The sequence below is a fragment of the Fusarium proliferatum genome, assembly GCF_900067095.1.
Source record: "Fusarium proliferatum ET1 genome assembly, contig: FPRO_scaffold004, whole genome shotgun sequence".
Taxonomy (NCBI): domain Eukaryota; kingdom Fungi; phylum Ascomycota; class Sordariomycetes; order Hypocreales; family Nectriaceae; genus Fusarium; species Fusarium proliferatum.
Genome location: NW_022194793.1, coordinates 835722 through 849507, shown reverse-complemented (window position 1 = coordinate 849507; position 13786 = coordinate 835722). Strand labels below are relative to the sequence as shown.

Sequence of the window (13786 nt, the reverse complement as noted above, 5' to 3'; positions counted from 1 at the left end):
CTCCAGAAGAATGCCGCTTCTCTTCCGTAACACCGGGAAAGCTCCCTTCCCCGATCCCGGGGTGGCATATCGTTGTGGAGATGGACCCCAGGACTGACCCGCCTAACCGGAGTTCGGAGGAGCGCCAACTGCTTGATTCAGCACAGTCTAAGCTACCTATTTTGTGTTTCTATTAACGATCCTGAGCATAAGACGTTCTCATGCTGTGGATATATTGATGAAGTGTATGGACGGCAAGGCAATCATTTCTGATTTTGAAGCAGTGACCGGGTTTGAATCTAGAGGTCATATTTCGTTGCCCGGACTGACTTGGGTTCTATTTCTCTTTCTACCCTTCCGGGTCTCGCAGCCTTCTCTGACGTGGGAGGAGCGAGTCCCTTGTCTTCCATGAGAAATGTCAAAAAATCATATGTGCCGCGACGGTTCCGCTGGACCGTAGCGCAATCTATCATGTGCAGGTAATGCAGATTCTTCGGTACGGGGTCACAATGATGATCCCCTGATAGTGTTTAATAAAGGCTTCTGATGTAAATTGTTGCTCACCTGTTCTCGCCTAATACACGATATCATATGCCCCAGACTCGGAGTCGCGGAGGGTTTGCCCGCGCTTGCGACTGCGGACAGCATCCATGTTTCCAGAATAGCAGAAGCCCTCCCTCAATTTCTTAGATGTCACATGGTGCCGGTGGACTCTCTAGTGCAGCCCCGAGACCTGGTCATTTCAAGTGGAATCTTTCTTCAAGCACACCTAGGTCACGGGCACATCTCAATGCTATTCTTTAACCAAATTTGGCCGAGGTGAAACTCCAATAGAAGCCATCTTCACCATGATTTACTGTATTTTCCATGTTGTTAAACCTCAGCTTCTCCATCAAGGCATGTAACTTGCAGACCCGATTAGCAGTTTGCTGTCGCTTGTAAGGCTAACTTGCTCGCGCGCCTATCAGAATACCTGCTGCCGCTTTCAAGAACCCTGACTTAGATATCCATGTGCCAACGGGGAGTTCGTATAAATAGTCAGGTAGGTACTTGAGTCTACTTCTTACGACTCCTATGGTATTGCGGAAGCCCGAAATGCCGGGAATTCCCGGTCAGCAGAGAGCAGCTTTCCCCTGGGCTCTACCACGACTAGTCCAATGTCTATCCCTTGTTCTGATCTTGTTAGTGGGCGCTCGTACCCATCAGGCAAGGAGAATCCTCCGTGGGGAAATGTCGGGGTTTTTGAGCTAGGGTCGGGGTAAGCTCGCCCTTAAAATATTCCCTTCTTCGATGTGAATAAAGTTAGCGATAGGTTTCGTGATCTTGTTCATTAGTCCGGTAAACATAGATCTCCCAACATGATAGAACTTGCGTGGATGACAAGTCGTGTGATATCAACATATCTTGTCTAGCTTGAGCGACATGCAAGATGCATTGCACGACGAGGGCAAATAGATCTACGTTTTTCTATCTCGGTATTTATACAAGTCGACCGGCAGGTGACGGCTATGCATTGTAGGAGATAGAACCCGCCTTGAAGAATACTAGATGCGGAAGTATGTTTCTCTGTTGACGAACCACTCGGTAGGTATGATAAAGACATATCCCAGCCTAGGACTGAAGCAGCAAATGCAAAGCGCCGCTGGTCTGACGTACTAAATGGCACAAGGAACATCAAGTGACAATATTGAAACAAGAGAATTGAGGATTAGATACCGTACACGCGTCCAGAGCCTCTACTAATCTATATGCTACTGTAAATGCAAACTTGAGGCCTATGGGGTTGCTGGCGATAGTGACAGTGGTGATCATGGCTGATTGTATCTCCATCCCACTTGCTCTGGTCTATGGTCGACTCCATTCTGCTTGAAGTCGCGAGCCCCCCACCACTCAAAAGGCCAGCCTCCACCAACGGTCCCTGAAGAATCATCCATACGCCTTTGTCCCTAGTCCATATCCCACTTACAATTGCATATATGCAGTCGCATGTATGTAAGTTGGTGGAAGAGACCGTTCCCCCAAACGCCGAATTCCGAAAATGTATTAAACCAGCCAAATAGGCAATAAAAGATGATATAATCGCAGTCGCACAATCATGATATTCGTAACAGTCATCCAGAGTCGTTATACAGCATTTGTACTTTTCCCTCCGCTGCTTTCCCCTCCCTACATGCTCGAGAGTCCAGGGTTGAGGCAAGGCGTTTGATGGAGAAGAGGAGTCCAGGGGGTAGCATGTGGGGAGTGTCGCCGCTCATATTAAGTTGTTGTGTTGTGCCCAGCTACGGCCGGGTATTAGTAAAGAGTTCGCGTCAAAAAGAACCACCGTCTTGAAGAGATTAGGGCAAAAAAGAAAGCCCAACCAAGAGCGAAAAAAACCCTAACTTGAGTCGAGACAGAGTCTGAGGTAGATAATCAGGGCTTGTCCGGAGCGGGCCGCACATGCTATTCCGGTCCGGATGAAGTACTAAGGATACTCCGGTCCGGTCAAGTACCGACGCAACGACAACAACAGTAAAAGCACCTCAATCGCCGGTGTGACAGGTCGCAATGCTCGACGCCAGGCTGGAGAAGAGAAGAAATGGCGAGAAGTTTGTAGGCGCTATGCACCAGAAAGAACCCCCACAAACATGTGCCAGCCAGGTCATGATGGCTTCTTATCCCTCAATGGGAATGAGTTGGGGCTGCGCGAGGGACAACTCAGCACTGCCTTCGCGATACCCTTGAAGCTCTCGGCGAACGGGAGATAGCTGGTGAGGAAGAGTGAAGCCAGTATCGAGAGCTTCTTGCACCAACAAAGACGCTCCCTTATACCGGCGGTCCGTATACTTTTCAAAGACGGCGGCGTGGTGCTGGTCCGGACGATCACAGCATTCGATCATCATCGTCACCAAGTTCTTCAACTGACTCCAGGTATAGCCCGAGTAGAAGACATGCTGCTTAGTCTGCATTGCAAGTTAGCATGCGCAATATATGAGCATAGTCATGACTCCAACTTACCCAGTCACCCTTCTTGAGAATGAGTCGAGAAAGACAATGTGCACCCGCAGCCAGGAAGCTAGGGGGGGACGCCACGAAACGCTCGTCCATGATGGTCAATTCCAGGAAGTACTTGGCCAGAGTTCGAGTCTCAAGATCATAGTCATCAGCTTTGCTAACACGTCGCAAGAAGCTCATGGGCCCTGGCCAACCCAGCTCGAAGCTCAGCATACTAAGCATGAAACGCTCGGCCTTCAGAACCTCGTCGGCAGTGTAACCATTGTCAACCATGTAGACGATCTCACCCAAGGAAGGACAGTTAATCTCTTCGTACTTGGAGGCTACCAAGATTGCGGTGGCACCGACAAGTTGAAGCTTGCCAATTGAGACGATCTTTTGGGAAAGGAAACGGTCGATGTAGTTGACTGTCAGGAAAAGCGTCTCAGGCAAGAGACCAAATCGGTTGTGAACCTGTACCAGCCAGTCCATTAGGACTGATCGCATTGACCACTGAATCTCGGTTTGGTTATCCATGTAGTGCGCGTTAGGAAGCATTCTGATCTGCAAAATGTTGTTAGTTTTGATATTAGAGCAATACAAACATGACTCTTTACCTCAAGCTCGCGCATATACTCAAAAATCTCGTCACCATACTCGGCAACCATGCTGACATCCCAAAGCTCTTCTTCGACCTCGTCTTGTGTACGAGTACGCTCCACCTCTTCACGTGCATCCTCGAGTTCGCGTTGGACGCGAGCTGTCACACGAGGCAGTGGGACAATTTCCGTAGCACCTCCAGCGGTCATATCCCGTGAGCGAACTGAGTGGGCTGTTGTATATGCTTGGTCTTGGTCATCAAAGTCCTCGTCATCGGCCTCCTCCCAGCACTCTTCAGGCTCTGACATGGCAGGGACAGAGGGGTCATAAGAGATGGGGACAATGGGTTCTTCCTCAGATATCTCAGGCAGTTTGATGTGTGACTCGGGATATTCCTCCTTCTGAAGCATATCCAGGTCGACACCGGTCTCGATAGGGAGATACATAGAATCAAGGTAGGCGCCTTGGTCGTAGGGATAATCAGCCTCCTGCAGCGACATTACAGCAGGGTTAGAGGATTTAGAGTCAAGCTCAACATCCGCTTTTGGCACTATCTTTTCCAGCTGCTTGCTTTGGGTGCGACGCAGACTAGCTTGCTGTCGCTGAGATTTGAGCTGAGGTTGGCTCTTATAGTGGCGAGGCTGAAGAGCAGGGGCATTCTGAGTTGACGGAGCAGGAGCCTTGGTGGCATTGTGGGTATCTTTCCTGACGTACGTTTCTTGAACGTTGTTACGCGATGTCTTCTTGTTCGCGTCTGAAGACTTATTTTCTAGGACGGTTCGTGTCGACGAGATGTTGGGTAGCCTTTGGGCGGGACGAGAGAAAGAATCTTTGCTATAGACAGCGTTCTCCTTGTTTAGCGGCGCGCCGCCGTTGTTGTTGTTCACGCCATTCGATGCATAAACCTTGATCGATTTACCTTCATCACGAGTGTATACAGCCTGCTTGCTAACATTGGTCATATCACCGAAGGCGGCTCGCTTCGCTGGACCACGGAAACCGGCTGCTGTGTTTGTGTTTGCCATTACCATATTTCCTGAAGACTTGTTTGATTGTTGAAGATGGGGTGCGTTTTCTGCGCCGCGCGGTCGAAAAGGCTGAGGAATATGATATTAGCTTACAATTTTGTAACGGGTACTGGTATGCATCGCGATGCAAGGGAGAGGTGGCTGCCAAGTCACGGCAACGGTAACTAATCAGGGAGAGAGTGTATGACAACATACCCTGGCGTCCATGGTGACGTTCAAAACTGAGGGTTGCGTGGATGAAAAAGGTTGATTGATGTGGTAAGAACGCGATTAATAGGATGCTGGTGGTCAAGGTCGCGTACGGATGCTGAAAGGATGTTCTGCTGTTTGAAGTCGGCGCGTTGATTTATCATCTAAGATGCTGCAATTACAGTTGTGATGGCAGTTGGCAGGCGACGGGTGGCTTGCAGTGCTAGGCCGTGTTGACTCTTCCCTTCTCGGTATCGACTACTGCGCGCAATATGTTTAGGATGCTATCTCAGGCTGCGTCGAACATTGAATGATGAGGAATCCGGGGAGGAAAGCTTGGTGAACAAGGCGTGTTTGGTGTTGTTGTTTTTATTTCTCAGTAGGAACAAAAGAGGCAGCAGCAGGCAATAGCTTTGGACTGGTGGGTGTTCGTGAGATTAGGGGCCCGGGCGCGCAGGGGGGGCATTGGATGGGGAGATTAGCCCTGGTAGAACTGAGCTGATGCTCGTCGAGATCAGCGGTGATGATGGCAGCAATAGAAGCCCTAAATGCTCAGGGCGTTGGAGGGAAAATGGGAATGAAGGGGTACAGAACAAAGGCAGATGAGAATGCGGCGATGATGGAATAATAAAGGTACCTCCGAAGAGCTGGGTCTGAGGAGAGCATGCACATTCATCCACATCCTGTTCGTAACTGTGCAACGGGCAACGGGCAACGGGACAACGTAAATGGTTGTGGAAGCCTCATGCCTTGCCAGTGCTGAGCAGAGGCTGCGACTTGATTGGAGCGCTGGCCCCAGCGGCCCCACTTTTTGCTTGATGTGAGATTTTGTTTGTTTGTTTATGCTGCTAACCCTCAGGTACGACGTTATTTTTGGCCCTTTAGTTCAAGGAGAACAAGCTCACTAAGCTTGGTGAGGGATGGCGCACGTGCCGCCACCGGGCTCTGGCTCGTTTCCAACCTGTCGTCACGGCGATGGCGCTTTTCCCAGCACTATACTTGTTTTGGAATAGCATAACCTTATCGAGCTTATCTCGACTTACGTCGCGTCTCACTGGAAAAGTTCTTTAAGACGTTGACGTCGTTTATGTGGTGTCTGAGACATTGAGAACAAAAGTGATAGCTACGTAGTATGTGCCTGGATCTTGAAGGTACAACTCATCTTGATTTATATAGCGATCTCTCCAGTGTGCTGCATAATTAACCAATCTTGATCGTGATTGCTTGACAATCTCTACCGCGTCTTATCAAGGTATCGGATCGCGCCAAACGAGCACGGTTTCACGTGACTCGAAATACGCAAACTCAACGGCATCTCTAAAAACCTCATAGTACTCCGAGAATAAAGGAAATCTGCCGAGACCTGTCGCGAATTGAGTCAGGGAGGATCACATCCTCCCCTTTCCTTTCCGAGACCGCCGAGACAATCCATCGACCCGCACCATCGCCAAGTTTTCCCTCCCTGCCGATATGCGCAACTTTGTGTGCAGATAGAAAGCATCAGGAATTGCGCCCAGTCATTACAGTCGAGTTCGTCTGCAACAACAAATACAAACGTCTCGTAATGTCAAAATGTCGATTATTCTATATGGTTGTCCCTCTGGACTAGCGATGGAATACTATGGCAGATATTAGTTAACAACACGCCAATATCTGGGCTTGTTTTACTGTCGTGCGATGCCTCCCTCACGGTTGAACAAGACAGCCCGCCACGCAAGCTGCACTAAGACCAACTCTACGCCACCATTTCTCGCACCTCGATCGATGCGATATTGTAGCATCATCAGTGTCATTTGGCCAGAATCTTCTGGATTTGGCAGGGTCTCTAAACTACGAATGTGTAGTCTTGAGAGAACGTTTGAATTCGTTAAATTGGTTGAACGCAGAGTAACCATATCTACCTATATCGCCAACCTGTGAGATGTAACTGGCATACAACTCCAATACAGATGACATTAGTAATTTCAAGGTACCTCAAGAGCGACGAAACACAAAACGGCTGGACTCACAAAAGTGTAAAAGCTCGTGAAACTGCGCCGTTAGTCGCAAATAACCCTATACCATCACAGTGGCTTGTCTCCAAATACCGTCCTGATCACGACGTAACTATGTGAATTTTCCCTACTTTTCTCCGACTGCCATATTCAATTTACTTCTATATACTGAGCTCCAAGCTACCTAGTCGCGACGCAGTCGCATCGACTCTGCGCAACCTTTTTGGCATCAGACTGTGCCACTTTGTGCCACGGAATTCGAGTGGGACTCAACGGGTGCGAATAGTAGCTAATCCGTTGGGCACATGGATATGAGAAACAAAAGCAAAGGTCCAAGTACACAACGGGAATCTAGCGACGCCACATGCCAAACAAACGAGTTGGGTGGGTGGTGATAAGGAGCGAACGGTGTGAGGCAATACATCGTATTAGGCACAATTCGATCTACATAGTAAATGCAGATAAGTTTCTGCCAGAGCAAAAAGTGTACAAATGTAAGGATAAATGCCGAATATCGTTACATTTCTTGACAGACAAAATAGACAGCACAGGCAGACGAACAAGGGTTTAGGTAACATATACACACACCGTATCTTTTGTGCGCGGCGCCCTGACATGCTGCTGACGGACCTAATCGCAAGAGCAAATTGGATAGGCCCTGTCACCTCGATATCGACGATATTATCTACCTATCTCGCTTGTCACAGATAGTCCCAGCCTAGAAACTGATTGCGGAACCTTGGAGTCTCGTGGAAGACAAATCCGAGAGACATCTGGAGATGAGGTGACCACGGCCCAGGCTCGTCTCATAACTCCAGGCTGGGCTGCGACGAACGCTGATTCGGTCGATGGAGCCTTTCCTTGTCGCATCTGTTTTTTTTGTTGTTGTTGACCACGATCACCTAAATTTTGCGCCAGCGCATCCAAACGTGGGTAATCCAGGGCGGGGCGGTGACAGAGTGCGCGCAAGCGTCATGCTTGATGGACGATGGGCGCATCGCATGCTTTGCTCTCAATGTAACGCTGTGCGACACAGAGATGAGATATGGGATGTGCGCTTTAGTTTTGGACGGCGCATTTACTGCGGCGTTTTAATCAGGGTCGTTAGAAGCTTCTGTTGAGAAATCTACTATACAAGAGGCAATGCGAAAAGATATCATGCAGCGCATTGCGCATCTCTGGATCGCAACTTGTGGCAAGGGTCTGCTTGGCTTGTCCAGGATATGCATGCTCCGGACTAGTCAGTCACGGGTCCTCGAGGGGCCCTCAGTATGCATGGTCTGGTTGGTGGTATACCATTTGGACTGTCGTCGTTCCAAGGGTCCACGAGTCTGATATACAGTTGAATAGATTAGATGTACTGAGAGAGGATAATAAACGACATACTTGAGGTCGGATTGAGACAATTGAGTCTCTGTCGGACCAGAAAAGAGATCAGTTGGGGTGCCGCCATCACAACGGATCCATGGCACCATCATCCACATCCACAGCTACCTCCACGTTCACTCACATTCACGTTCACGCGTGCTCTGGCCTCATGCTGAAACAAAACAAGCCGAACGTGTGGCCAAGGTCCAATCCAAGATGCCATTCCACCATCTTTCTCGTCCCTCGTACGCCGCAAGCTAATCGCTGCGACCGCTGCCTGAACGGTCCAAGATTGAAACCCCAGAGAAGGGAAATTCATCGACCGGGCCCAGGCGCCGAATGAGGGTTATCATGACACGGACAATTGGCTGTTCCTGTTGGTGGGGGACGAGGATGAATGTAGTGCCAGCGCAATTGACTGAGGTTCCGAACAGGCGCATTTCCATTCTTCAGCATCATCTTCATTCAACAGGAACGGCTTTTGTGCTTCTATTTCGAACGCTTTGGAACTTTGGAGGCATGCGCCTGGCACACAGAGGCTGGCTGGGCTCTTGACGCTTGGATTTCTTTTGTCTCAGAATCATTCGCAAGCTAAGCGCATCATCCCTCGGAGTGGTCAATGGCCGTCATCGAAGCGCAAGTCGATAATGAACTGGCACAACTTCACTCCTTAGTCGCTGATTTGCGCATCAGACGGCCCTGTATGGCGTTGTTTCTTAATTATGTGGGATTGAAGTGCATCAAATCCTTTGCTGTCCATATCATAAGAAACCCGTCGGGTAAGTGTTTTCGATAGTGGTTCCAAAAAAAAAACTGGAACATCAAGGTGTCATAATCAATATCGCCACAAAGGGGTGTCTCTCATGTTGCATCTTCAAGGGTACGGCGATACCTCAATATTGCTTCTGAAAACTTATACATACAGTGAAGGAGTTAACATATCCCAAGACGGCCTATAATCCCCTTTGAAGCTCTCAAAGACTCCTCGTTAACACAGACCGTTTGTGATGCTTACCGTGTGCCAAGCTTATTTCGACACATGATCAGCCTAGACAGGTCCCCAGCTTGGTCGACCATGAGAATCAGTGCGATTGGCTGCTGATGATCTGCTGCAACCACCAACATCTCTGAGCCGTTGAATCGAGAGCTCTCCGCTTTCTCAGCCTGTCGACCTCAAGAAGGTTCTTCTCAGCATCCCTTCTACTACTACGAAAGTTATGACTGAATCTTCAGACCATGGAGTCTTCATTGCTAGCCCTGTATCCAGAGAGCTCAATTGTATCATGACAGACAACTTTGCGCCAGAGTCTAACATCTGTAACAAGCCCTGATTGAGGTCGCATTGAACCCTGGACAAGATTCGCACGCTCCCATTGGAGCGCGGAGGAGGAATTCGCAGGTAAAGTGTGCGTGTGTGCGCGCGGTCGCAGCTCAACAAGCGATGTCGCTGAGCATATTCTACGGCATGGACTATGTACAGTACATACATTATCAGCAGAAGCTAGCGGGAACCACTGCAGTGGTTGTTGTTCGTTGTCTCCTCTTCTTAGACTAACCACACCACATTTGGATTGGAGGTGAGGGTCGTCAACAGTCACAGACTCACACGAGGCCACCGACAAGTGTCAGAGACACTGGATCAGGAGGGGCTGGGCTTGAGGATTCTTTTCCATTGGGAGTACGGTCACAGTTGTTGGTCGCCAACGACCAGTGTCTAGCCTAACTTGGGTTGCTTCTTGGAGCGATGAATATGTAGCTAGCAGTTGATGGATCGTGAGTGGCCGATGAGACCATACTTGGTAGCAATAGCCAGCGCTCGAGTGAGAGTTTCGGGAGGGAAAGGAAGCCAACAATCCAAGGTTCCCAGGATCCGCTGAAATGGGCAACCCATGCATGCACTGTCAGTCCCTCATGGTGCTCGGCGATATGGAGCCAATATTCAACTGAAAGCGACAGGTTCTACACAGCTTCAATAACTGGAATCTAGACTGGCGCATTACTTTTGCTTTGCTCACCTGCCTGTTCATGAACCTTATGGCCCAGATTTGTGACTTGCGACGAGTCTAAACACGATATGGCCTTTGCGAAGGCTCATCACCACCGTATAAAGACCCGAACATGCGCCTTGCTTTGCTGCTGGGGGATCGACATATGGCTGCCCAGGCCCTTGCAACCTATTCTGATGACTGGCCCGCACAGGTTTCAAAGCCTGCGAGGAGTCGCAGACGAGATTCAGATGAATAGTTTATATGGTAATCATTTTATCGAGCGACTCGAGAATGCTCAACGAATCGAAACTGTAGTGTATGCGACGTGCGCGCAAAAAGATACTGATCAGTTTGCGCTGCGCATCTGCACCGCCGCATCCGCTTTTCTAGGTTCGTCCGCGCGGGAGGAGTCGAGAATGCGCCCTCTTTTCCCCTGAAGTCGGTCACAACGTAGAAACCAAAAGCAAATCTACAGTGCCTATTCTAAGCATCGGGCTACCTTTTCACGGTATCTGCCACAATAATACCGAGATTAGAGGCACGTCATGGCAGTTCCTTGAATAGATGCTCGGGTTCATCGGCGAGGAACCACAATGGATGGGTCCTGGGCAATGAGTCCCCTCCCCTCAGGGCAAGCCATCCAACCAGCCCTGGCTCAATTTCAGCATCAGCCATGTTTCCCCATCCCTAACTTCTTGCCCAGACGCTGTAATTACAGGTTGTCGCACGCTGGCCAGGGCCGTCTTTAGTGGTCTGCTGGCCTAATTTCCAGGCCTCCTTCGGGAGTTCTTAACGCTTAACCCCCCTAAACGGAGTGTGCTCGTGTTAGTGAGCCCAGCTCCATTCAAATTCAACAACCTCTCTTCTCTCGCCTGGTCTGGCTCCTCTTTTCCTCATGCACATCCTCTTGCCGACTCTTCAACGCCGCCACAACCATCCCAACACGGATCAAGACCTCTCTGGTAAGTCCCATCGCCTGTGTTATTATGCGCGATCCCCATCGAGACCCAATCTCGAGGCCCCGATTCTCTCCTCTTCCATCCTGAGTCCCCAAGTTCATGTCCTCTCTGCTTCATCCGTTGTCCCCGTCCCAAGAAGCGCCAGACTGCCCCGACCCTCAAGCTACCCATCTTCTACTCGAGGGGCCCTCTTCATCATAACTTGGGAGATCCTCAGGCCATCCAGCCCTTCCTCAGTTGCTAACAGGCTTCGAACAAAAACAGCATATCGATCTTTCTACCGTCGCTGTCGTTCTAACGAAAACCCTCCACCGTTCATCGTCGTCATACGCACCGCAAGTCCAAAGCCCTGAGACCACACAGACACACACAAGACTCGGCGCTTACCGCCTACCGCGTGGATGTTGATTATCCCTTGATTCTTTATCTACATTTTGACATCTCTTTTTACACATCTTGTCTTGTCTGCTTTTCTGGTCCTTGACCGTCGCATATAGTATTGAGCGTACTGTTGAGCGATCTTGTCGTGAACAGGGCCGGGCCCAGTCTATCCCAGGCAAAGCCCGCAAACACCACTTTGAGACCCATCAACCCAACTACACCCATCAATTCTCCAACGTCCATCTCTATCGACACAATAAACACCCTCTCAGCTTCACAATGGCCTCAATGTCGCCTCTCAACACTGCTATCGTTCCTTCTGGAGCATCCTCAAATGGCGGCAGTTTGTCACCTCAACAGACATCAACGCCCAAGAACGTCGCATTTGAGCTATTGTTTCTCGAATCCCCCCATTGCCGTGCGCGCTTGCCAATGCGAGTGCAAATATACCCCCACGACACAACGGACTCTATTGTCACTACCGTGAAGAACTTTTATGGTTTGTACTCGGGTCCGACCGGGTCAAAGGGAGTCAGTTTCGAAGATGATCTTGGGAACACTCTTATTGCCCGGTATGAGAACTTTCGAAATAATATGGTAGTATACGTCAGGGTTATAGAGGAACCTCCGGCGAATGCAACTGCGTATTCTCCTCACCCTTACCATAACTCATCCGCTGCCACCCACCCTTACTACAGCGACAATGGCTATACTGCCACTCAGGCTCAGCGCTTTCCCCAAGAGTTGTCCAGGCCCAGCTCTCGGACATCACGGAGACGAAGCCCGTCCCCCAACACTGCTCGTGGCCGAAGAAGTGCTTCTGCCAGCACAAATGGGAAGAAGGGTCGTTCTCGCTCCTCCAAGACCCGAGCTTCTGCCTCTCGGAGTCATACCGAACTTTACAGCGATAGTATAAACGGCTATAGCAGCAATGATGAGCATGACTCGACATCTGGAAAGAACAAGGACCAACTACCTACTACTGATATCAGTGTCGAGAACATTGTTGAAGGTGGCCGTCGTAAGAGGGCCAAGTTCGAAAGCTCGGTAAGTGGAGACCGCCATTTTGACAAGGCGGGCTCAGAGAGACTGACAACGTCGGGCTACAGGAACTTCCATTGTTCGCACCGCCCCAGATGCCTGCGGCGACATCGAATCCTTCAGTATCTCCTGCTCGCCGAGCTGAGCCTCATCGGCCCGCAATGCCATTCGTGCAGCCTCATCAAAATCCCTTCATAAACCCTCGCCCTATGCAGTCGCCCCAAGGTTATTCACATGGCATCACGCATCCCAATCTCTACTCAACCCCGAGACCCGATCGCTGCAACCGAAACAGTGGCGGATATACCAGTAGCGCCATGGGAATCCTTCCTACTCCCGACCCAACTATTGGCAGTTGTGTATCTGAAGAGGACAAGGACGTTGCTATCCAGCTGATGCGACTTGGCGACATGTCCAACATCTCCCACGGCCGAACCTCTGCTTCTACCCTCGATGATACATTTAGCGGCAGAGCCGATGCTGCTTCCTCTACTGGCGCTACTAGTGATGGCGAAAGCGAGAGTGAGACCGAATTGCCTCCTGCCCGACGCCAGAAGCTAGATATTTCCAGCACTGTTGGCAATGTCTATCAGACTACCGAGTCACACTTCATGCCACCCCCTGAAAGCGCCGAAGTTAGTGGAGACGATGCCGACTATGAGGATGGCGCTGACGAGTCTCTGCTCTCTACTGGCAAGAGCAAGCCTGGCAAGACTCAGAAAGCCTCTGCTAAACCTAAGGCATCTGCCTCTGTTTCTAAAGCAACATCGGCCAAGGCCTCCAAGACCGCCCGTCCCTCTAATGGCGTCAAGGGAAAGAAGCTGCCCCCTGTCCCAAGTGGCCCAATGTCCCCAGCTTCTATGCCCCCTTCGCGAAAGCAATCCATTGCGTCTACCGGACAGACTCCACTTGCGCCTGGCGAGGATGACCAGCCTGACCTTTCCACCAAACCTCGCTGCCAACGCTGCAGAAAGAGCAAGAAGGGCTGTGATCGCCAAAGGCCTTGCGGACGCTGCCGTGATGCTGGCCTGTCGGCAGACCAGTGCATTAGTGAGGATGAGGGCAACGGCCGAAAGGGTCGATACGGTCGTCACATGGGAGTGCCCATCAAGAAGGATGAGGTCACCGCCGTTGCCCAGCCTGCACTATTACCCGCTGCGCCCATCGCGGCTGCTGCCATGACAATAGATAAGTCCAAGAAGCGCAAGCGATAAGCGCATGGGTTCAATCACACTGCCTGAAAGTTTTCAATATTGTCGTATATACTGGTCTTTGAGCTTTGACAC

The 13786-nt window shown here is 50.3% G+C and overlaps 3 protein-coding genes across 3 annotated transcripts; 2 read left to right on the top strand and 1 right to left on the bottom strand.

Annotated features, from left to right (window-relative positions):
• Window positions 1–1074: 1074 nt before the first annotated feature.
• Window positions 1075–1230, top strand: FPRO_04469 (uncharacterized protein; the record flags this gene model as incomplete). Its single annotated transcript, XM_031229982.1, has 1 exon — window positions 1075–1230. One exon carries the CDS (start codon window positions 1075–1077, stop codon window positions 1228–1230), a length of 156 nt encoding a protein of 51 aa, XP_031080165.1.
• A 1403-nt stretch (window positions 1231–2633) lies between these two features.
• Window positions 2634–4787, bottom strand: FPRO_04468 (uncharacterized protein; the record flags this gene model as incomplete). Its single annotated transcript, XM_031229981.1, has 4 exons — window positions 2634–2921; window positions 2977–3516; window positions 3570–4649; window positions 4776–4787. 4 exons carry the CDS (start codon window positions 4785–4787, stop codon window positions 2634–2636), a joined length of 1920 nt encoding a protein of 639 aa, XP_031080164.1.
• Window positions 4788–11738: 6951 nt separating this feature from the next.
• Window positions 11739–13714, top strand: FPRO_04467 (uncharacterized protein; the record flags this gene model as incomplete). The annotated part of the gene is made up of 2 exons (XM_031229980.1): window positions 11739–12506; window positions 12569–13714. 2 exons carry the CDS (start codon window positions 11739–11741, stop codon window positions 13712–13714), a joined length of 1914 nt encoding a protein of 637 aa, XP_031080163.1.
• Window positions 13715–13786: the final 72 nt, after the last annotated feature.